At 41.2% G+C, this 26,008-nt stretch overlaps 2 protein-coding genes across 6 annotated transcripts in view; both read left to right on the forward strand.

Moving 5' to 3' along the window:
• LOC145449838 (uncharacterized) overlaps positions 1-10,504 on the forward strand; it is a 113,179-nt gene extending 102,675 nt beyond the window's left edge. Inside the window, exons 1-10 of one of the 4 annotated variants that reach the window (XR_013918356.1) lie at positions 5,606-6,177; positions 6,393-6,601; positions 6,662-6,715; positions 6,837-6,953; positions 7,014-7,067; positions 7,157-7,222; positions 7,420-7,633; positions 7,840-8,010; positions 8,089-8,179; positions 8,486-8,590. Coding sequence is in view for 3 of the 4 variants with exons in the window: in XM_080328277.1 (XP_080184403.1) it covers positions 7,597-7,633; positions 7,840-8,010; positions 8,089-8,179; positions 8,534-8,590; positions 8,823-8,883 (417 nt within the window). In the remaining variant the exon portion in view is untranslated. Of the gene's footprint in view, positions 1-5,605; positions 6,178-6,392; positions 6,602-6,661; positions 6,716-6,836; positions 6,954-7,013; positions 7,068-7,156; positions 7,223-7,419; positions 7,634-7,839; positions 8,011-8,088; positions 8,368-8,485; positions 8,591-8,822 lie in introns of those variants that run through there. The other 3 variants (XM_080328279.1, XM_080328278.1, XM_080328277.1) reach the window with 3 other exon arrangements.
• LOC145449815 (uncharacterized) overlaps positions 1-26,008 on the forward strand; it is a 342,177-nt gene that overhangs the window by 168,349 nt on the left and 147,820 nt on the right. The window lies entirely within an intron of this gene.

A 26,008-nucleotide genomic window follows, 5' to 3' on the forward strand; every position in this document is an offset into this window, starting at 1 on the left:
ATAAATTTCGAATAATCGGGGCACTTATCAAATTGTAGATTGAAGTTCTGTACCTCCATGGAGTTCTACAAAAGATTTCATCTTGATAATCATTTGCAGGTAGGCTAACCGCTAAAGTGTAATAGAGTTTATATTATATATGCATAACAACAGCCTATCACCAGTATGCACGCATGAGGCCGATGAGGGTATATAAGTCAGGTAAAAAAATATTTCAATAATCAGATATTTGACCTATTTGAGTCAACCTAATCTACTCTCGAATGTGACACAGTATAATCAGACAAGTCGGCCCAGAGAAACGCATCATGAATTTTCTATTCATGTAAAAGAGGCTATTTATGACGATACACAATATTGGCTATCCCGCATTTTCCACTCAAATTAGTCAAAGCTTAAAGCCAACTCACGAAGATTTGGATATACAACACATCTACTTCATTTGCTACCCAGGCCTACCAAGTTATATAGGCCTACTACCAGCGTATGAGGACTAACGCACCTGTCACATTCAACTTCCACAGCAAGTATATACAAATAATTACAAGGCATTTCAAATGATTATTGACAGGAAACATTAGTAACATTACAAGAACACTAGGAAGTCATTAACAGTAATACATAGCTACAGTCACATAGTCATTACGCAATGTTCCTAAAATTGTAGAGACCATATCTATATTTCTATTCACTAATACAAGGCAAAACTATACATTTACACCTACTGCTCCTCACCCAACTTGATTTGATAAAGTATTTACTATAGGTATAGTCCACACTCCACAAACACATGTACATGTGCGATAAAAACTGAAAGCAAGCTCGTCCATTAATTCAAGCCTATGTAGATACAATCATTTTGTGATCGTTCTGCGCTGTTACTTTCAGTATTTGGACAAAAATAAACTACGTCCTTCCTTCCTTCCATCCTACAATATTGTGGCCTAGTCTGAATTTTTTGTTCTCAAAGCTCTTGATATCGCTTCGAAATTAATACGAAACGGCCGTAGCGAATATTGAATAATAGTACAATAATACGGACTAATCTTTCCAGGCAATCAATCTGAGCGTCATAATGAACTTTACGCGACAATTATTCTCTTTTTAGCAAAAGCTTTGGATGACAGAAGCGTCGCCAGCCATCGTCAATACCTGACACGCCATTTTTTCTTTTCGTCAAGCCGTAACCGCCAATCAACAGCGAGCGTTGCGTCGGAGAAACGACCTACTCTTATAGTGACGAATGTTGACCTCGCCCATGCGTCTTTTCTCCTCTGGTGTTTTAACCATTTAAGGTAAAATTGATACCCTGTCTAATAAGGCGCCTGAGTCCTTTTTAACTACAAGTTTCCGAAATAAATCGCGAAATATATCACCTCCTTCAAATGTAGAGAACACCGCGCGTGAATAGAATATCCGAGAAAGTTTTAGAAAACCCGAAAACCCACCTGTTTTCGTGACATCGTAAACAGCACTGAACAGAACATCGTGAACAATCAATTCTAACGAGACGACTTCCTTACGAAATCCGCCGTGAATTATATCATTGAAAGCGCGAACAAAGAACTTGTGGCTGGTATGAAATTGGCGTTAAATGATGAGTCAGTCCAATAGTCAGCCAATTTGTCATAAGGATACCTCCCTACCTCATTTCCAGAAATAATCCCACTAGGATAGTAAAAATCTCCTCCCATGCAAGATTACAATATAATTGAGAAGGATCGAGTCGAAACGTCTTGGAGTAGTGGTTCAATCAAACGCTTACCTAGGACTAGAACCCGAGGTGCTCAGTGTAACGAATTACTTCTACCTTTTTCGAAGTACTCATATGTAGGTTTTGACTACTTGCACTGGTATACCCTATACTTACTCAAGTGACTATATTATTTTAGACTGCATCCTCTTTTATGTAGACATTCTAGACAAAGTATGCCTAGAATGTGGACAGCATATGCTCGGGAATATATAGGGAAGAGATGAAGGCTGCCGCATCAATTCATATGAGAACGTATTTGTTTGTTATGTAATATCACGTCGTCTGTGCATCTAATCCCTGGCGACCTGATAATTTTGAATGCAAAATCACGACCCCATTTCGTCGGTTGTTTTTTTCTATACTATCTTCTTTACTTTTTATTCAGTGTGCATGCCTCCTCTTTACATCGCCTAGGCCAAGGTGGGTGTCCGATTTCATAGACTACTCCAAGTCGATTCGACACCTTCCAATCTTTCATTGCATCGCATTTTTGGTGTATTGAACTGATAAAATTGCTATAAACCAATGATGATGATAATGATGAGTGGTGCCCTCTTGAAGTAGGGCCGTAGGGAAATAAGATGACATGAATACGAAAATTTTGCTATGACGAATAGTGTTTCTAGCAGCGACGAATGACGAATGTAAACCCAGGCAATACACATAATATTGAGATTGCGGGCCACAGTCACGAATAACGACAAAGAAAATCTCGGTTGACGCATAAATCAGCAACCGCTGAGTTCTAACGATTTGCAGTCACGTTATATTTGACGGAACATCTATTCCGTACCATAATAATCTAATATATTATAGGTGCTCGTACTGTGGAGCCGACGACGATTTCGAGGGTTCTAACTTCCAAATCGTATATATCGCTATACGGCGTCGACTATAGGCCTATATCGGGTGCAAATCGTCCGTCGGCTCATATTACATGTTTTGTCGAAAGCATTTATTCTTATAAAACTTTTCAAGAAGAAAAAAATACGAATTTTTTTCTTTTTTTAAACACCTGTTAAAAACATGTTTTAAATTCAAACAAAGTTTTATGCACACCATTTGTTTCAAATGCAACCCTACCGGTAGAGATAATTCGGGGAATGTCAAAAAAATGTAAGTCACACGCAAAAGCTGAGACCCTACTGCAATAACGATGTGTTTTCGGGAGGATCCGCTGTTATTTATTATCACTTTGTTCCGTGTTGTTTTTTCTTGACCAGCTCCTATCAGGACTGTCCATATATCCTAGCCAGGAGCGGGCGAAAGAGGCCATGGCCCATGGCCCTCCCCAATTTTTGGTAAATTGTAAAATAAAGTGGAGTAAATTTGAGCAGATGCTTTTAGTATTACATTTTTATCGCCCTTCCTAGGCCAGGTGGGTGTCTGATTTCGAAGACTAATATACTGCCAGTCGTTTCGATACCTCCTATCATTCAAGTTATCGCAGTTGTGATGTATTGAAATGCTGAAATTACTAGCAATAAATTGAATTGAATTGCTTCGCGTGATACTTTCAGTGGTTTTTGATTGTAGAGTAGCCTACTCGTCTCTCGATAAATCAAAATTACAAATAGGCCTAAGTATACGCATGATCTGCAGAATTGAGAATCTAACTGCTGTATTCGTGTGTGTTACCTGAGATTGTGGGACTATTAGGCACCAGATTTACGGCGCCAAAAATACACTTAAGGCAGATAGATTTTAGCCAACAGGAAGGGCGATCCTTGAAAGATCGTCCATTATTGTCAGATTTTCAAAATATGGTAACCCAACATTAAGGAGCACATCTCCCAAAAAGTAGGACATTTAGGCGTCCTCGGGCTACAGGGTTGGTTCGATTGGTTTGAAATAAGGTCAGATTTGTTTGAAATGAGGTCAGTCTCATGTTTGAAATGAGGATAGTCATGTCAGAAATAAGGATAGTCGCTATATTCACTATAAAGTCAGTTGCAGTGACAGGCACGACTTCCCAGTGGTAACCCAGTCCGAAAACATCCCAGACACGATGTCTGATTGGCAGCACAGGCCGAACACACCCCAGACATGATGTTCAAACACGCGCCAGACACGATGTACGAGTGTCAATACAGGCCTAACACGCCCAAGACACCATGTATGAATGGCAACACCGACCGAACACGCCCCAGACACGATGTCCGAGTGTCAACTCAGATCCGAAAACAACCCAGACACCATGTTTGAATGGCCGAACATTCCCAGACACGATGTCCGATTGGCAGCACAGGCCGAACACACCCCAGACATGATGTCCAAACACGCTCCAGACACGATGTCCGGGTATCAACACAGGCCGAACACGCCCAAGACACCACGTCTGAATGGCAGCACAGGCCGAACACAACCCAGACAGGATGTCGGAACACGCCCCAGACTATGATGTTAATAAGGTTAGTCATGTTTGAAATAAGGTCAGTCTCGTGTTTGAAATAAGGATAGTCATGTTAGAAATAAGGATAGTCATGTTAGAAATGAGAATAGTCATGTTTGAAATAAGGATAGTCATGTTAGAAATAAGGATAGTCATGTTTGATATAAGGATAGTCATGTTTGAAATAAGGTTAGTCTCATGTTTGAAATAAGGATAGTCGCTATATATTCACTATGAGGTCATTTGTAGTACCAGGCACGATTTCCCAGTGGTAACCCAGTCCGAACACATCCCAGATCCAGTCCGAACACATCCCAGACATGATATCCGAACTCGCCGCAGACACAATGTCCGAGTGTCAACTCAGTCCGAACACAATCCAGAAACCATGTTTGAATGGCCGATCTCGACCCAGACATGATACCCGAACACGCTCCAGACACGATGTCCGAGTATCAACACTGGCCGAACACGCCCAAGACACCCTGTCCGAATGACAACACAGACCGAACACGCCCCAGACACCATGTCTGATTGGCCACACAGACCGAACACACCCCGGACATGGTGTCTTGGGCGTGTTAGGCCTGTATTGACACTCGGACATCGTGTCCGGCGCGTGTTTGGACATCATGTCAGGGGTGTGTTCGGTCTGTGCTGCCAATCGGACATCGTGTCTGGGGCATGTTTGGACATCATGTCTGGGGTGTGTTCGGCCTGTACTGCCAATCGGACATCGTGTCTGGGGCGTGTTCGGCCATTCAAACATGGTGTCTGGGTTGTGTTCGGACTGAGTTGACACTCGGATATCGTGTCTGGGGCGTGTTCGGTCTGTGTTGCCATTCGGACATGGTGTCTTGGGCGTGTTCGGCCTGTGTTGATACTCGGACATCGTGTCTGGGGCGTCCCCGCAAATAGTAAACGTTTGACACGGCTTTCAAACGTTTACAAAAGTTTCAAAAAGATGTTCAAAATAACGATGGGAATTTGGGTATGTATTTTCATGATCAATTTAAGCTGTGAGGCATGGGGACTTGAATTAACACGAACTAAACTGCAGAGGGAGTGTTATCATGACGTATCATCGCGTATGTCATCTGGAGGTGGCAAACATGTGATTCGCTACTGCCCGACATGGCATGCAAACATTCTCATCTTGACGATACACGCATCATGGTGTCATTTTATTGCAATTGTAGCATTCAGACCCAGTTCACTGATTACCGACAACGAAAATACTACATGCGCACATACCCGACACTTCATATTGCATTATACACAGACGCGTGTCGCGTTGGGAAGTTGGGATACAGCCGGCACGATTTGTCGCCGAGTGACGTAGGGCATTTTTTTCCTACACGAACATCAGCTCGCCCGCCGCGCACGTGTGATGCCGCCAGACAACAGCGCGAGGTCTTACAATGGCGGTTTGTAATCGTAGTTTAGGGTGCGGTGTTAGTTGAGTTCGCGGATTAATCGCGGTAACTGATGTTGAAGCAAGAACAGAGCTATAGCGGAGTGCAGAAAACTGAACTTTGCATGCTAATTTATAATTATGCTTCGTATAAAAACATAGTTCAGGCATACGGTTACTTGATAGACCGTAGTTTTCTGTCGGTCATATCGTCAGCCATAGCTACATGCGTGATTTATCGAGTATAGTATTCATCTGTTCCTTATTAATTGATGGCATGTGCAAGTATGCTTCCTTATCCACAATGACATGTCTGACCATCACCAATCAGTGTTCCTTGTGAACATGTCAAAAATATTAGTCTTTGGTAGAATGCAGATTTCTATTGATCATGAGGTCGTGACATGCACACAGCAAACCGTGGACTCCAATAGGTTCATTAATTTTCTACTCTATTGAAGCAGCTACAGTTCAGTATGCCTAAATGTCGAAAAAGACACCGATTACCGTAGCTTACAGAAAGAGATGGACTGCTGCGACCAGGTTAATCAAGCAGGCTTGAACTAAAAAACGATGAAATTTTACAGTTTGAAGATATTAATAGACCAGTATCAAGTAAGTGTTCAATTTTATTCAGTTTTGGATTTGAGTTTCATGAATCACATGGTATTGGCATCATAATGTTTGTGTGATGTCAATTTTCGAATCAAGCTCTTTCCTCCCAGCCAATAAGATGAAATCTTCAGCTCATTCTTATAATAGCTCCCAGTCCAAGTAAACATTTCATCATTCTCATGCCTGCTTTAATACATGAATTACTTTATCAACAGATGGCCGTAACAGTACAATGTTGGATCCATTTGAGGATGTCACTCCATTACATGCAGAAACGGCTGTTCCTGCCACTATTTCTGATTCAACTCCCTATGAGAGCTCGGACACGGATGGACGCCCAACAATTATGTTATCTGATGTTTCATTGTGTCTGCCTCAACTTCGAAGCAAACTTCGCAGTACCTATCCAAGAAAAAGCGAGGAGGTCTGTTTAATTACAATCTGAAAAATAATTCGATACGTGGCTATGTATTTCTTTCTTAAGTCACCTCAACACAACGACGTCCTGAGAGGCACCACGTAGAGACGATTTTGGAAGGTTTGTTAAACATTTTGTACTCCTGAGATGTTGCTTGCTTTGTAAAATTATTATATATTTATTATCAATTGTCTATCCATTTCCATAGTGTTAGTTTCATCCCAACTTGTATTTTCTGCAGATATTGATGATTCTGACAATGAAGCAGTTCCTGCTGATACTTATATTCATTCTCAACCATTGTCTGCCTCAACTTCGAAGCGAACTTCGCAGTTGCTATCCAAGAAAAAGCGGGCAGGTCTGTTGAATTACAGTTTGGAAAATAATTCGATATGTGACTATGTATTTCTTTCTATAGTCACCTCAACACCAAGACGTCCCGAGAGGCACCAAGTAGAGACAACTTTGGAAGGTTTGTTCAACATTTTCTTCTCCTGAGATGTTAACTTGCTTTGTAAAATTATCAAATATTCATTATCAATTATTATTTATTTATTTTAGGTTGCTCTTCGTTCGAAATGTCTACCGACAGTGTATTCCACAGGCAAAACGGCTATTCGAATGACGGTACGTTCTGAGATTCATATTTTTATAGGAAGTATGGCATTTGATTCACTCTTACATATTACGCTTCCCAGAACTCAAATTTATATTATAAGGGGTCGAGCTTTGAAACATTCATGGCCATGTCGTTACACAATAATTGATGATTTTAATGTACGTTTGTCAAATGTGCGGTATAGATGACTTTTAATTTTCTTTAGAAATCACGAAGAAAATCTTGATTTGTGTGCGAACTATCTCGGAGAAAGTAGATGAAAATCAAGCGTATCTCGTTCGACAAGATGTTGGAAAATGTATGCAATCGCAGTCAAGCACGCAGAATTTCGAGTATTTAATCAAGAAACCTGCAACTAGTGTGGATGAATTAAAAGGCATAGATGAGAAACTTCAGCAGGGGGAGCCAAATATGCCGCAGTAAGTAGTTGTTATAATTACCCAACCCATTAATTTTCGATATACAATTGCTAACATTTTCCCCAGCTGATCAAGTTGAATGACTCTCGGTGTAGTTTTTCATTCACTGTAAAAATACTGTTACAACTAGAATTGGTCAGGATTTAATTTGACAGTGCTGTTGGCACCTGTTTTTATGATTTTTTCTGGATTTCTTGGTTTTCCAGGTATCGTATATTTGTCGTTGGTTGGTGGACAAACTGTGACCGCTACAATTCCAGGCGTGTTGGACAAAATTGCAACCAAGTTTCTACTTGCTCAGTATTCCAAAGACGGACAAAAAGGAAAGCATAAGCATCGCTTCAAAGACCATGAAATGATCTATAGCCTTCTGATATGTGAGTATTGAAGTTAGAGCAACGCTCCCAGACAGTACAAGGTGTAATCAACTTAGCTCCAACCCTATCTTCTTGTAGCTATATGCAGAAAGACCCACAGCAAAGTAACGGAGAAAGAGAATCGCACATCGGTGAAGTCTTCAAGTCCTACCCTCATTATCTCAAGAAGGTACAGTTTGCTGTTGGTTCGTCATTCTGATATCCCTCTGCTATAAAAAAAAATCAGGTATAGGTGCTGGTGCAATAAATTACAATTATTGTTATGATGCGCATTCATGTTGGTGTCATATCTTATTTAGTAACAATCATCATTTTTTCGTGTGCCTTGCTTTGTATTTATACCCTGTGTTCTGTGATCTACTCTCCTTTGTTTATATGCCCTCTGGATAGTAATTGCATGGTGCTTGCTTGTCTAAAGTAATTCTGCTGAACAGGATTTAATACGTTGGATTCTTATTACAAGTTCTTCGTATAGGTTTACTGTGTTACCATGACCTAGAATATAACAATGAACTTCTTGCAGCAATCATCAAGACCACAGGATAGACGCACTACTAGTGAAGAATTCGCCGTGGATGAGGTATGCATTTTTCAAACTTGGTTTTAATGGGACTCGTGAAATCATCCAGATTGAAATAGTGGGAAATTTAACACTGTTGATCCCGCAACACCATTTCTTACATATTCTCAGCATGGGATTCTGTTTTTTTTTGTTAGCTGTTCCAACACAGATCTTGTACATTAAATTGATGTGATATAGTGCTAGCTAGTCATCTATTTCTGACTTACCAACTGTGACTTCTTGATTTCAGGAATGATAAAGTGTGTGCTTTGATGAGCTGCTGCCCATTTGAGAAGAAAGAGGTGGACTAGTGAGCTTGAAAGTTACGTTTAATAGTCTCAAAGAAGACGTCATACAGTTCTTGCATCCAAGTGCCACCTTATAAGGTGAACAGCGGACATCCAGGCACCATGTACTGGTGTAATTACCTGCATTTAACCAAGAATGACATTCCTGCTACCTTTGCTCATTTATATTTGTACTTAGGAAACCTGTAAATAAGTGATTTCGCTGACATCGGCTACGCAGTTTTGCATTTCTTTATTTGTCAGTATCGTAGGGTTACCATACGTCCTCTTTGAAAGAGGATTTATCCTTTTTTCAAGTGTCCGAGCAGGACGCCCAAATGTCATTGTCCACGTTTTGAAAATTTTGCGTAGCTGTATGTTGAATTTAACTGCGATAAAGCAAGCTCAAGTACCGGTTAGGTGGGTCTTACAGGAGTTGTGCAAGAAAAACGACCTTTTGTTTTAGTCATCTAAATGAATATTCATAGAAAGTGTGTAATTCGGAAGTCGAGTCGGAAAGATGACCTTCTTACAGTCAACAAACTACAAACTCGCAAAATGTTTACCAATTTTACCGGATGTTACTGCTGTATTGTAAGTCCGGAAATTTTCATTAGGTGTCCTCTTTTCAGATTCCCAAAATATGGTAACCCTACAGTATCGTAAATTGGCTCACGGTAAAGTGTTTAAAGATACTTGTGATGGTGCTAACACCGGCTATGCAGTTTCTTCATTTTTTATGTATCAATATCTTGCCATTAGCTTGCTGCCAAGTGTTTCTTCAAGTATCCCTGCTTCTCCATTACTAATGTCCTGTCTATCTATACACATCTAGGTAAAATCCAACAATAATTGCTAGTCAAATTTGTCGTAGCTCTGCTGTCTAAGGGGGTAAAGAGTTGTTGCAAAAGTAGAACCAGCAATATCCAAGGCATGTCAAATTTACTTGGTACTTAAAACTAGTAGTTAAAAATGAAGGCATTGAAAGTACTCAAGCTGGTAGTTGAAAACTTCGATTTGGACCAGGTGTCGCATTCTTCTAGCAGTTGTTAAGTGGTAGCCACTTTTGAAATTGTTGCTTTCGTGTTAGTGACTAATATGATGCTACGTCGATTTTCCGAGAATATATAAATTCAGTTGCTGACATTATTGCTGTTATACTGATTGAATTGTGACAAGTCATTGTGAGAGCGACAACCATATTTCACAAAACTAATTCAGACATACAAAATCCAAAATAAAAAAGTTTTTGCTAATAGCACGTGAAGTAGAAGTGGTAAAACATCACCCCTAGAGTAAGTAGTGCAAGTAGCCAAACCTGAGTACTAAAATCAACGGTACTTAGTTTAACACCTCTGGTTAATATGAAAGTGTGTCTGATATTTGAATTATTGACGTCGTAGTATATTGCTATGTTGGTTATACCTTGATATGTTAGTCCTGTGATTTTTGTTTGATTGCATGCATTCTGTAATATTAATTATACCTCCGAGCTTAGTACCTCAATTATACAAAATTGCAATATTGGTGTTGGAATATTTTGCACAATGCTTGCCTTCCACTCTTTGCGCCATTTATGACTGTGTGTAGAACTGGGCCCAACGACTTGTTATCTTTTATGGGCAATAAACTCATTGTTCCTGAAGTATTGTGACTCGGTATTATTGCATTAAGAGCTAGTTTAAAAGGCAGCATTTAGCAACTAGGTCAGGACCAACGTAGTTAAAGTTATCGTTTCAATTACGTCATCAGAAACGTCAGCTCATCGCTACCTTTTGTTCACAGAATGTCGCAATGGTAACGTGAGCGCCAAACGTTCAACGTTCCATAGTTAACGTAATCGTAACGTGACAGGCGCGTGATCTTGTTTGCGGGGGTGTTCGGTCTGTGATATTGCCATTCAAACATGGTGTCTGGGGCGTGTTCGGTCTGTGTTGCCATTCGGACATGGTGTCTTGGGCGTGTTCGGCCTGTGTTGATATCCGGACATCGTGTCTGGGGCGTGTTTGGACATCATGTCTAGGGTGTGTTCGGCCTGTGCTGCCAATCGGACATCGTGTCTGGGGCGTGTTCGGCCATTCAAACATGGTGTCTGGGTTGTGTTCGGACTGAGTTAACACTCGGATATCGTGTCTGGGGCGTGTTCGGTCTGTGTTGCCATTCGGACATGGTGTCTTGGGCGTGTTCGGCCTGTGTTGATACTCGGACATCGTGTCTGGGGCGTGTTCGGTCTGTGATATTGCCATTCAAACATGGTGTCTGGGACGTGTTCGGCCTGTGTTGATATCCGGACATCGTGTCTGGGGCGTGTTTGGACATCATGTCTAGGGTGTGTTTGGCCTGTGCTGCCAATCGGACATCGTGTCTGGGGCATGTTCGGCCATTCAAACATGGTGTCTGGGTTGTGTTCGGATCTGAGTTGACACTCGGACATCGTGTCTGGGGCGCGTTCGGTCTGTGATATTGCCATTCAGACATGGTGTCTTGGGCGTGTTAGGCCTGTATTGACACTCGGACATCGTGTCTGGCGCGTGTTCGGACATAATGTCTGGGGTGTGTTCAGCCTGTGCTGCCAAACGGACATCGTGTCTGGACATCATGTCTGAGGTGTGTTCGGCTGTGCTGCCATTAGGACATGGTGTCTGCGATGTGTTTGGCCTGTGTTGTCATTCAGACATGGTGTCTGGGGCGTGTTCGGACATCATGTCTGGGATGTGTTCGGACTGGGTTACCACTGGGAAGTCGTTCCTGTCACTGCAACTGACTTTATAGTGAATATAGCGACTATCCTTATTTCAAACATGACTATCCTTATTTCTGACATGACTATCCTCATTTCAAACATGAGACTGACCTCCTTTCAAACAAATCTGACCGTATTTCAGACAAATCGAACTAACCCTCCTCTCCTCGGGGGATATGTGGTAAGTTACCCTATTAAAAGGCATTTTTGACGCGTGAAGCCTGGGTAGCGACTCGCGAGATGCCATTACAACTCAGATTTGGGTCGTGGTCTAAAGAGTGAATTTCAAAGCTGTCAAACATATTCCAAAAACGACAACTTGTTACAAACCATCGGAGTGCCTAACGGGGCCCGTTGCGTTAAAATTCAAATGTAGAACGACAGACGGAGTGTCAGCAATCACGGATAGCATGGAGGAGAAAAAAAAAACGGGGGCGCAGACTAGATGACCTCATGGGGCCGTATCGCAACTCCGTCGCCAAAGCATCTCGATGGTGCAGGCGAGAAAGAATATCATATCTCTCTCTCTCTCTCTATAGAGAGTGTCCTAGCATAGTTTTCTAAGAACACTATGGTCCCAGACGTTGACATCGTAACGTTTTCGTGGGTAATCGACCGTGCCAGTAACGACGGATTGCGTCATTGATTACTAGCACGCTGATTGTTTCCACGCTCGATAGCACGATATTGTTTTACGGCTTTTACGCTACTGCGTCGCACTGCTAGATCGTTTTAGCGCAGTCGCAGGTCAGTAAAAGGTTGTTTGTGATTTCTAAATTAGTAGATCCCTACAGTGATTGCAGCATCCATGGAGAATTCAGACGTTACGGTAACAGAAAACTGTTGACATCGTGTCGTAGTCAGGCCGGGAGGAGATTTGATATGTAGGCCTATAGAGATTGTACAGTACATTACGTGTCGTAGAACGGCAAAACCGCAGCAAATTGGTATTAGTCAGTACCAGTTGCCGATAGGTCCTTCCTGCGCCTTCTATTTTTATAATTATTGTATCGTTGTTTATGTAAAATGTTATCATTATTAAAAAGTGCTCTTTAATAAACCCTTAGGACAAAGATCTGAACATCACTCGCATATCATTAGTGCTGTCATTGATCCATGTCGCTAGTTATAGTTCGAGAGATTTTTGTGGGGCTATCGACATTATATTCTCCGCTTGCACAGTATCGAGGCGGTAGAAGGTTTCGGGCTACAGATAATTTGCGGGAGCAGTGAAATGACCCCCCTGGCTACGTGCACAGCAGGGTCTTAGCCAGCCGAGGGTAAAGGGGGGTGTTTCGTCAACAAAGGATGTTCTGAATTCTACCTGATTCATCGGGCTAATTGTATGCACTGATGCTTCTACTACAAGAATCGGATAATCTCGCCCGTGTTAACAACTACATACGCTTATACATAGCCCTGTTATATTAAAATATAACGCCAATGTCGTACGCTACGATCGATAGCAGCCAGAGTACGCCTCTTCATAGGCGCGCCTCTAATTACTGAGAGCGAGTTACGAAATCGACAACACGCGCGCGCAGATCATATTTCAATGACGCAACAGCGGGAGATCTTATAATTTCGCATTCAGATAAGTAGCGGCCTCGACTGGACATGGTACCATAACCAGATTCACGAATGTTAATAGATGCAATGCAGTCGGAATCTGTTACATCGTGATGACTTGTGACATGATTCAGTTCAGTTTGATGCAACGCCTGTCCGACGTTCCGTTCTTTTTTGTTTCGGCCCGTCACTCATCCACATAACGCAGTTGTATTACTACGATATAGCATCACAACTGGTAAGCCGACATAGCAGCCGAAACAGACATAACTTGCCCTCAATTACTAAAAGTGAGCAGAGTGAACAAGTTACAGTACAGCCAGAGATATTGCCGTTTCGCGCTCACATAAGAACGCGACCTCGAGTCGGGTCTCATAACAGATTTCGAAAATGATAATGTCGAATGCGGAATCTCTTATTTATTGATGAAATTGGCGATGAATTAGTTCGGTTGTTGGAGAAACGACTGCCCGTCTTGCTAATCGTTACTCAGCCTCTAACACAGGGGTGGGCAAACTACGGCCCGCGGGCCGCATGCGGCCCGCAACATCGTTCTGTGCGGCCCGCGAGAGTCTAAAGAAACTTTCTAAAAATATTGATAAAATGCGTACTAAAAATCGAAATAATGCAGGGACTTGATTAAACTATTTATTAGTAGGCCTATATTTCACCATGATAATTCTAAGACAGTATTTCTCAAACTGGGGTGCGTGAAAGCATCAGAAATGGGGCGAGAAGCTGAGCTAGGCTAAAAAAATCGCGCTCCGCGCGATTTACCAACAATTTCATACTTGTTGCCCTGTATTCAGTCTGAATTTCACATTTAAAACTCTCTCATTCCTAGTCACCTTCCATGCCGTCAGACTACCCGTTAGGTTGCTAGCAACCTGGTTGCGTTTTGTGATATGACGATATGGGGGAGCGAAATCTTTCACCATCATAAAGGGGAGGGGGGCGTGTCTTAAAAAGTTTGAGAACCACTGTTCTAAGGTAAATACTTCTTATTTTATTTTTTATGTTCAATTTCTGGCCCGACAGGCCGATCTCAAGGCCCACGCAGTTTGAAAGGGTTCAACTGCTAAACATCACAGAAATCCTAAACGAGATCGACATAATTCGGATCACGAGTGGGATTTCAGATTGGCCACTCCAGTTTTAAATATTTCAGTGTTGTGCTTATAAAAACCGTTTCGCGCGTGTCTTAGGTAGATTCGTCCTCTTTATGCGTAGCATTGGGGCATTTATATTTTACCTGCACATAGTGGAAGCGTGTTTGAAGCTAACATGGTTATAATTCTGTGTGCATTGTGTGTCCTGGAAGTGAAACTGAACCAAAAGCGAGATTAGTAAATCTATGAACAGATCGCTGCTCAAAGATTTAAATTCCAATCCTGTTCTAAGAATCGGGACAACCGACTTTCATCTCTATAGGTTTGATAAACTGGTTATTGAGGTCGACCAGCCTATGAAATCTCGCCACTATCTTTCTGAGGCGTGTACGATATCATCAAAACAATGTTTGTTTTAAATAAGCACATATATTATCTCTATGTCCTCAGTATATAATCAAATACCAAAATTACGTTTTGGTTTATAATCCCATTTTATATAGTGCGGCCCGCGAATGGATTCAGATGTTGAATGCGGCCCGCGAGCTCAAAAGTTTGCCCACCCCTGCTCTAACACATCTCCTGATTGTCATGGTTTAATATCCGCGCAATCACGCCTTCACCTTAGCTATGAATTGTTCACAGATCGTTTCTGCGGATCCGGATTGATTCAAATTATGCACCACGAGTTTAGATTTAACATAATATCGTTCGCTAAATTGATGTAGCATTTTTCTATGTTAGTATTGTAAAGAGTAAAAACCAATGTGTGCGGAAGTGCTATGTAATCGTTAATATCAGTAGTCCGTCTCAGGCCCAGGCTTAGGCTCAGGCTCGTAATCGAAAAACCATTCCTTGATTGGATTACGATGCATAAGAGACAAATGCGGATTATCCAGGACTATATATCGTCACGTTATTACCACATTACATCGAACACTAATAGTAATACATAGCTAATCGCTGAAATATCTAGTTTTTCGCGCCTCCGATGCCTCTATGATTATGATTATTTTTATTCTTGGCTGAATGTGTGAAAGCAGGACAAGAGATACCATACCGGTAGCACTAAAAGGCGGGCAGTCGTTACTCACATAACCGAGTTGTATCGAATTCATTCATGTATCGAACAGATTCCGTATTCGGCATTTGATTAATACATGGCAAGATAGCAAGCCGAGTCGCCAATTTATTTGTAACGCGAGATAGCGAGATCTCCCGGTGTGCTGTAATTGTAACATGACACCTGAAGCACTCTCGTTATCACAGACGAGAGAAGAATCGGAGAAAAAGGGCACATTGGCATTGATCGTTCAGTGAAAACACTCGCCGTGCATCAACTACGAATGCGTGATTATGCCACGAAATATTACCTCTAGATTTGGGATTAAAAAAGGGGGGATATTCTAGTTTGGAAAGGGGGGTGTTTGGACACCCGAAACACCCCCCCTGGCTACGCCCCTGGTGCCCAGGGTTGGCAAATCGATTATCTGAGCGATTCGATTCTGAATCACGTATTATACTTAGAGTCGACTGTCACTCGTGGTGACGTCACAACAGAGGATGACGTCATAACAGAATGCAATGCACTTTGTGACAATTCCCTGGGTTCTGAAGTGCGTAATTTCCATTATTGTTAGTAGCTTTGTAGCCTACTATATGTTTTGCGTGCTATGATGTGGCTAATCGAGGTTTTAGGGCCTCCACAGTGGAAGAATAATATTGAAATTATGTTTGTTGTTGATGAATTTACTCTTAAGTAGCAAAGAGCGTGTAATTCCAGTAGTCAAACGAATCATATCTCCCTACTCGAATCGAATCACTGTGCCGGCCGTAATAGGTATACCCACCTCAGAAATCCAATAAAATTAGTTTAGCGCTAGGATCGTCAATCCCAGTTGACATCTTAGGTTAGACTGTTACAGAATATATCCGCTGCAACTAACCCAGAATGAATGCCTGCCGCAAAAGTAGGTGCGATTTCTAAGATACCGTTACCATGATAGGCAGGCCGTGTTATTTTTGGCATTTCAGCAGCCAGATGCCAAAACTGCCAAAAATAAAAATTTGAAAATGCCAAAAATAAGCAATTTTTGGCATATGCCAAAAATAACACGGTCTGCCAAATAGTGTATTTCATTCATGGTGTTGTGTTAACAGGACCGCGTTACAAGCGAGAAGAGCGTTTGTGAAAGGCAGGTTTCTTAATATGGGCCCAGCCCACCCGTTAGGGGTGAAAGCATGGTGTCCTAAATGGTGTGGGTACAGCGAGATTGAATGGTTGACTGCATTTGGTTTACGTCATACTTTCCATTTGTCCAAAGGCAATTTTACGACCATTTTTGACCGGCTTGTCGAGCGCTAAATTCGATAAAACGGGTATCAATGAGAAGCTGCCGCAGTACTGATTATTAAAATATAAATTATATTCTGCTCATGGAACTGGAACCCCCAAAATCAACCACGATTTTTGCATTGTGATCGAGTTGAACATTGTGACGCAACAAACTGTCTGGCTATTTCTGAGCTGCATAGTCTTGTTTTGCCAGACAGTCTTGTTGCGCCAATGTTCTCAAACAAGCTAACCTTCCTAGGACTCTTCCATGCGAGTTGGTAATATTAAAGCCACCTGAAGTGACAAAAGTCCTCCGAAAATCTATCGGTTGACTGAAGGAGAAATGATAGTCGGGCTACTAAATAGAATTTGTTGAGAGACAACACAGGAAACTCCTGGAAAAGTATCGGGAAGAAAATTCTTTCCGCGATTAGATCGATGGCACTGGCAAAGTGATCTCTTTTCATGATGCATGGAAGCCGGTTCGGCCCTCCAAAGATTTCGAAGCTCAGAAAACCTTTTGTGGATGACTGGCAACATTCTTTCCCTCAATGGCTATATACTGTTGAAGCCGATATTTCCCAGATTCGCTGGGCGAGAAATGAATTTAGGAGAAACTTAGCTGACCTGAGTTTGGAAGCACTGTTACAGTGCAAACGATTTGAGTCTATTCAACATCTGTAACAATCAGCTGTTGAGCGTGTTTGTTTGGCTTTTCTTTCTTTTTTTGCTTATTATTGGCACCGATTCCGATGGATACTGCATAATTTGTGGTTTCGTTTGATATTATTAACCTATGAAATCGTTAGGTATTTTCTTCTTATTATTGTTTGTCGGCACTGATTATACGTGGATGCTGCACATTTTGTGGTGTCTTTTGACAAACTAGCCCAAATGAAGCGTTTTTGTGACTAATTTGAGGCTGAAACTATCTATTTAGAGGACGATGCCAAAACTGCCAAAAATAAAAATCGAAAAATGCCAAAAATAAGTTATTTTTAACAGTTTTGGCATATGCCAAAAATAACACGGCCTGATGATAGGTCTATAAGGGCTATCATCAGAATGTTTGAAGTAACATTTCACCCATAATATACTCGGAATCCACAAAACACATCCTGCTTTAAAAAATTGAATTACTCTGTGGAACGCTCTAGCCTCATGATTAAGCAAACATGGTCAAATGTTATAGTACACGGTGTAAAATTCCTACACAGAGATATTTATGAAAATGACCATGACGATTGTGTCATTGGTAATGACCTCACTCCACAATCGGATAATCAACGAATTATCCACGTACCATTGTAGAGCAATACATCTTGTCTCTATTCTCTAGTAGTTGCGTCGCCCTAACGTACTAGCTAGACCAGGGGCGGGCAACTTCTCCAGTCGGCGGGCAGGATTTAGGAAAATGAAGTACTTGGCGGGCCGTATTCCTAAATCGATACAGTAATCGTGAAGGCGAAAACCAGTATTTATGGGATTTATTAACGTCATATAGCCTACTTCAATAGCTGTTGAAATCAGTGAATGACATCTATGGTGAATCAAAGTTGTCGACAAGTGCTTAGAACTCTGGTTGCATGTCAGATGTAGAAACCCTGGGTAAAGACTGCACGTGACCGTCGGTTAGATTGGAACACAGCTTTGTCTGTTCCTTTTCATGGTCGAAAATGTTTGCTCGCAAATGTATGTAGACCGCCTGAACAGAATAATTCGTTTCATGGCTAGTTGGCCACCTTTCTCCGGCCGCAAGCCACATTATTATGAGAGAGAGAGAGAGAGAGTCTTTATTTTCATCAAACCAAAATACATGACAAACGGCAGTGATGGTGGTACAGAAAATATGCGTGCACAGTATTCGGTATTAGATAGGAATGATCGATAAGACCATGAAGGTCATCTAGTCTGATCACACCAGCATCAAACAGGTACACTTGACTCAGAACAGTCTGGCTGTAAAAAATGTTTAGTTAGAAAAGGAAAATAGAAAAAAAATTAAACAATGGTAGCAAATGATCAATGAAGCAATGTCTGGGCGAGGTAGGGCAACAGTGTTAGTGTAACGACAAGAGGTGATCAAGTAGGGCTTTTTTGAATCTATTATAAGGCAATTCACGGATATGTGATGGTAATGCATTCCAGATGATAGGTCCCGAGTAGTCGATAGATCTCTTAGTTAGGTTGCTATTGGGTTGGGGTAAGTAGACGTTTCCTTTAGACGAAGATCTCGTGTAATGGGAATGGACATGTTTAGCATGTATGACCGAAAACTCTCTGCGGGCCGCTTAAAATCCCTTCGTGGGCCGTATGTTGCTCGCCCCTGAGCTAGACAATACTTGCATTTTGGGATGATGATAATTCTACCCAGGACCGTGACTGCCGCAGCCAAACCCCCAATTATGGGGGGGAGGAGGCTCCAGCTCGAAGGGGGCCCAAAAATATTTTCATGAATTACCATAAATTATAGTAGGCTACCTTTTCTGCCAATAAAAAAATACGCATGATTTATAGAAATGGGCACTTCGGCGTCGGCCATTACCGCGCCACGGCGCATCAAGACATATGAAGTTATATAGGCCATGTAACATGCGACTTCGAGAAGTGAGCCAGACCGATCAGCAGCGAGAAGACCTTGGCCGAAAAGGACTGCTCTTGTGCTGACCGAAAGCTTCGATATATATACATGTCTATAGGCGCCTAAATAGCTGGCGCCGGATGTTTCTGTCCTGGTAATCTGAACTCGACATAACAAATGCCATCCCGCACGGAACAATTATTTGCCAGTAAAGAAATACCAGTTTGAAATCGTGTGCGTCTTTTAATATAGTAAGTTTGAGCGATTTCAATGTCTTTTAACATAGCAGATAGGAGTTCACGAAATAGCATCATGTAACGAAGTCATTATACCAGCGGGTCCACCCGATGTTTGATAATAATTTAGGGGTCCTAATAATAATTTAGGGGTCCTACCTTTTCCAGCACACCTCACTCAGCTTTACCGGTAAATCTGATTACGTGAACAGAGAGAGGATAAAATATTGCTAGGAATATATATGCAATCCCTGATTATATTGACCGATTCAATCATGAATTATAGAAATTTTCCGCGCTTCGACCGTTTAAGCGATATCAGCTAACTCGCTAAACCAGTGGTTCCCAAACGGTTGTAATTCCCCACTGGTGTGGAATTCAACGGTTTCTGGTGGGGAATAGACGCATTTGTTAAACATTATACAGGATAGTCTACATATTTACGCCATCTGCCGGTGTCCACTCTCACGGAACTAGATCCGCCACAGCTGGAAATATCTTCATACAGAATTTAGCCGCTAGTGTGTGCCAGAGATCCTTAACTTTTGTTGGTCCAAGGATTTGGAACTCCTTATCAATAGAGCACAGAGGTTTGTCATTTGCATCATTCTGTCGGAATTTTAAGTCTCAGCTCATTTCTACATATTGAGACCTGAGAGTACGGTCTAGTATTTATTTTGAACTAGTGTTCAGTTTTATTTATTTATTTCTCTACTACCACTGTTTTGCGTTTGCGTTTTGTTGTTTAATCTTTTGTTGAAGTGTTACTGACCGACAGTTGCATGATATAAATGTACTATCGTTATGCCTTGACTACAGCTGACTTGATGACTACACATCTTGATGTGGTCGTATCGCTGTGATTGTCTTTTTTACATATTTGCGTGAACTCTCATCGTACGAATAAAGAATCTGTCTGTCTGTCTGTCTATTTACGAAGACCCATCCGCGATTACCGTTACCAGTTACCTGCTCTGGAATGTATGTATCAAAAATAAATTGCTTGTTGTTCACAAAAACTCATTTTTTAACTCTGGATAACCAATAATGGCGTCACAAACGCATCCAGCACAACCAGTATGATGTGAAATAACGCTTTTGCTAAATTGTGAGAGTTACTGGTATCGATTCACAATACCTTTCATGTTGCAGTTATGGGTCATTGTCTTGCGTACTGGTTGGGCTGTGTGTCTTGTGTACTCAAACAAGCAAATAGCTGCTCAGTAATGACAAAGTTATAAGGAAATACAACGATAATTTTGGGTAGTGGGGAATGAAGACTTGGAATAAATATGAAGTGGGGAATGAAGACAAAAAGGTTGGGAACCACTGCGCTAAACACTACACCATTGATAGCTGATAAGTAGCGGCAAATATCGTATAGCCTGTGGGGGGAGTTTTGTTAATCACCCTATGGGGGGGGGGGGGGGGCAAGACCAACGTTATGGAAGGGAGGGCTGACGAAGTGCTGTTACGGTCTCAATTCTACCTGCTACAATGAGGAGGGTTGGTGCGATGACATGCAAAATAAGGTCAAAAACAAGCAAAATAAGGTCAGTCGCGTGCAAAATAAGGTCAGTCACGGCATGCAGTATAAGGTCAGTCACAAGCAAAATAGGCCAGTCGCGACATGCAGAATCAGGTCAGTCACATGCAAAATAAGGTCAGTCGCATGCAAAATAAGGTCAGTCACGACATGCAGAATAAGGTCAGTCACATGCAGAATAAGGTCAGTCACATGCAAAATAAGGTCAGTCGCATGCAAAATGAGGTCAGTCGCATGCAAAATAAGGTCAGTCGCATGCTAAATAAGGTCAGTCACGACATGCAGAATAAGGTCAGTCGCATGCGAAATACAGTCACTCGCCACATGCAGATTGCAGAATAAGGTCAGTGGCATAAGAAAAAAGTTGGATTTGAAGTCAATATCTGGATTTATTCGCGGACTGTTAATATTCGACATGCGAATCACCCCGTAATCGTAATAATCGTTAGATTACATTCTGCTGAAACATCGTCAGATTTAGGATATATAGATGGGGAATGTCAATCATGAAATAACTATATAAAAATATATTTTAAATTTATTTTTCATAAGAAAAAGAGTTGGATTTGTGATTGAAGTATGGATTTGGATTTATGCGCGGACTGATAATAATATTCTACATGCGGCTGACTTCGTAATCAAGATAATCATGATTATCTTTTGATTGAAACATCTTAAGATTTAGTATATAGATAAAGAATTTCACTGTTGAAAGTAGGCTACTATACAGGAAAGATACTTTGAATTTATTTTTCATAAGAAACTAAGTTGGATTTGTAATTGAAGTATAAATTTGAATTCATGCGCTGACTGACCTTATTTTGCATGTCACGACTGACCTTATTTTGCATGTAGCGACAGACCTTATTTTGCATGTTTTTGACCTTATTTTGCATGTCATCGCACCAACCCTGTAGGCTACAATCGCTGTATCTTTTATCAGCAGCCATCCGTTTCATTCAACAGCCTGGCCAACTGACAGCTGATAACTAGGGCTGAGCAAAATCGGATACCTGAGTGAGTCGATTCTGAATCACGTAATATGGTTAGAGTCGAGTCGAGAAATCGCTCATTATGACGTCAGAATGTAATATGTCAAGTTCAAATACGTGCCTTTCATGCGATCACAAAGAATATAATTCCTGTTATCCATCACATCAAAGACACTTTGGTATTTTTTCGACCATACCTATTTCATTGCACTTGGTGACAATATTGTGGGATGAACATTGAACATGACTTCGGAAATGTGCTATTTCCAGTAACGTTCGGGCAATCAAGGTTTCAAGGCTCCAACAGTGAGAATTAGTATTGAAACTATAATTCTCTTTGATGAATTAACTTTCAAATTATACCGGCTGCTTGCTCCGTTATGCCGTGCTACTGACAATGCTAGTCAGCGAAAATGACAAAGAAGCTATTAACCCTTTGCGACCGGCTGTCCAGTATACTGAACCGCGATTGTTTAACACCGTGGAGTCGTTATTTATTCTAAGATAGCTCGACCTGCATTAGTTCCTAAACTGCTTGAAATGCAGATTGAACACGCGAAAACGTTTCCCGCAAAATTGAATTTGTAATGATGTTGGCGTGACTGAACGCCTGGAATGTAAACCATTGTATCGTCCGTTCTAGACGTCATATAACCAATTGCAGTTATCTTCTATGACTTGTTGTTGGTCATACTATTCTGTGAAAGTCCTTATATCGAAGATTAGCACGTAGAAGATGTTTCAAATTGACGTGAAAGAAAGCAATACCTTATTACGTGAAAATCATGGCTGCGTAAGTTCATCCGACTTGTTGCGGTTTCAAACAGATGTACATTGTACAATTGCTTCAGGCAATTGCAAATTGTACATATGGTTAGCCATTATCCTGGCATATTCATCAATATCCCTCCCTATCATAGAGCTTAGTTTTGTATAACAAAGCCGACACCAGCCCTAACACTGCACAAATGAGCGTGCGAGTTGGACTATTTTGGTACCCGAGCCTGTAATAACAACATTATATAAAGACAGTTATATATTTGTTTAGTTGGCACACGAAGTTACTGTTGGCTTCTATGAACACTGTTGATCATACATGGAACATTAGCCGTGTAGAATACAGCTCAAATTGATGTGAAATAAAGCAATAATGTATCACGTGAAATGACTTCTCGAGCGTATGTGGGCACTGGGCAGTGTCGAATAAGGCAATATGTGTATACTTACGAATCCCTTATGCAGTTGCAAGTTACATATAACAAGCAACTGGGGTTGATACCACTTCAATAGCATGGAGATATATACGATAGTTACTATGTTATGTAGAGAGAGAGAGAGTCTTTATTTTCATCAAACCAAAATACATTACACACGGCAGTGGTGGTGGTAGATATACAGAAAATATGCATGCACATTGCACAGTATTCGGTATTAGATAGGAATGATCGATAAGACCGTGAAGGTCATCTAGTCTGATCACACCAGCATCAAACAGGTACACTTGAGTCTAAACAGTCTGGCTGTAAAACATGTTACAGTAGTTAAAAAAAATTAAAATAGAAGAAAAATTAAACGATGGTAGCAAATGGTCAATGAAGCAATGTCTGGGCGAGGTAGGGCAACAGTGTTAGTGTAATGTTATGTAGAATTGAAAGCGCGTTGCCTTCCGCGAGATTACTCGATCGGCGGCGGCCGCGTTATTCGTGCTTATCATGTCTACCTTTCCAACATCGTAGCGCTGGGCTATGAAGCGCTATAGTAGCGTGTAATGTCTCGTTGGAACGTAGAGATTCATGCGGAAGGCAATCAGGTGGTCATTAGAGCTGTTCGAAAACAACCTTTTTTCCCGGATTCCCGCCATTCACTGATTAAATTGTCAGGTTACCCTAAAAAACGCAGCACACCAAATTTGGTTCAATTCTAACAAGTATAGGACGCCGTAGATCCAATTAAAATTTTTAAGTTATTATGGGAGATTTAAGAAAAAAATTTTTCAAATTTTTCTGCCAAGCCCATGAAATTGTTGAGCTGTCTTCAAAGACGTTGCAACACAAATTTGAGTCAATTCCGACCAGTAGAAGCGGAGTTATGCGAGTTTTTCGTTGATAAATCGCGGATAATCCACCGATCACTTTCAGCCATCGCGCGTAGTAATTCGTATTATATAGGGTTACCATATTTTGGAAATGTAACAAGAGGACACATTTTCAGAAATTTGAGACTTGCAAAACCGGAGAAGAATTCTCAAAAATCGGTGAAAGGTCAACTTTCACGCTCAGATCTCAAAATACCGTTTCTTCCTCAACATTGCCGGGCGGTTGACTAAAAAAAAGGTCAACTTTTCGCCCAGCTAGAGCGTCACTGCTGTGCTAATTTACGGTATATCACTCCATTTTGCTCTAAATATGACCTATATTTTCAAAAAAGAGGACAAAATCTCAAAAAAGAGGACAAAAGGCCGTCTTCCGAGGACACTTTCAAAAAAGTCAAAGAGGACAAATCCTCTTGAAAGTGGACGTATGGTAACCCTATATTATAGAGCAGAGGTCTCAAACTCAAATGTGCTTGCGGGCTATTTTTCCAGTTTTGATGACGCCGCGGGCCGCAGCATTTATAGGGGTATTCTATGTCTTTCCAAGTAGGCCTTATTTGGCGGAATGAATTTTCCTATTGAAAGTGAGCCGATCCAGCAGACTGATAGTAAACACACATCGTCAAAGTGTGATTTACGTTTGTATCAATTTAGGCCTGGCACGAAAAGAATCATCACATTTATAACTATTTGAATATAATTGTTGTTGTACATAAGATATAGACACCATATGGGCGGACAAATGTATGATGCCATCATAAAAGCTATCAGGTTATAATTTTCAGCTACTATGAATATTTTGAATCCAACAGACTGATAATAGAGACTGATCTGATATCAAAACATTTTTAAGTTGAGCAATGAGCATTGTAATTCCAATCCAGGATTCGTGTATACTTCTGATAAGTAGGCTATAATCTCATGACCAAATATCTTCAAATATAATATAAATATATTAATGAATGTCTCAAATATAATATAAATATATTATTGAATGTCTCCAAGTGATCGAAATGTCGGAACGCCGAACGGCCCATTGCTGTTACATCGTTGGAGCGTACCACTACGGTACTCGGTACCTTTCAGTGGCCTTAATAACATGGTTTAGCATTAACTAACAGATTGCCAATGGTTGCCATAACTATACTTGCTTAGTTAACGACATACCAAGCTGCGACCTTCTGATCTATTACTAATCCCCTGATACGCGATTAGTTTGTTGGGTCCATGGTTCTAACAAATTTACGGCATTCCGAGTCACATCAAGTTTACTCGAGTCATTTTCATTTTGCCATCGAGTTAGCCCGAGTCTGAGTAATTCTAAGAAAGGTCGCGTCCAAGTCCAACTCACAAATTTCAGTCTAGAATCATCGAAGGGTCTGGTTTTGTCATCATGAATTGGAAATTAGCGAAATAGTGAATGTTCCACTGGATATGGTAGCGTTTGCAATTGACGTGATAGTGAAGTTTGATGAATAGTTTGAGGCTTTTGGAGCAATTTAAGAGGGAATTTTCACTTTATAACCTGAAAATATATATGTGACACTTATATTTTGTAAAATTAAGAAAAATCTAAAATTTCGTCGCGGGCCGCACAAAATGCTCTGGCGGGCCGCGTGTTTGAGACCTCTGTTATAGAGTGTAACGCGCTGCCAATTAGTGGGAAGCGTGTTGCCAATTAACGAGAGCCGTGTGCACAACTGCGCATTGCGCAAGCACGCGATCTCCTGAGTTGGTTTGCCGTTTGTACGCGAGCGAAATTAGGTCACTCGCGCGCGGCAATTCTCGCCAATTCCTCGCGTCAACGACAGGCCCGAACAATTCATACATATACAAGAGGCCATGTGCACAAGATATAATCGCTTGCGCAATCAGTCGCATCTCCAACAGACCTGTTGCGCAAATGCGCATGACATAACCGTTAGCCTAGGCGCAATCGCATCTGT

Source organism: Botryllus schlosseri, chromosome 11, assembly GCF_051294905.1.
Source record: "Botryllus schlosseri isolate E-star chromosome 11, Bs_hap1, whole genome shotgun sequence".
NCBI lineage: Eukaryota > Metazoa > Chordata > Ascidiacea > Stolidobranchia > Styelidae > Botryllus > Botryllus schlosseri.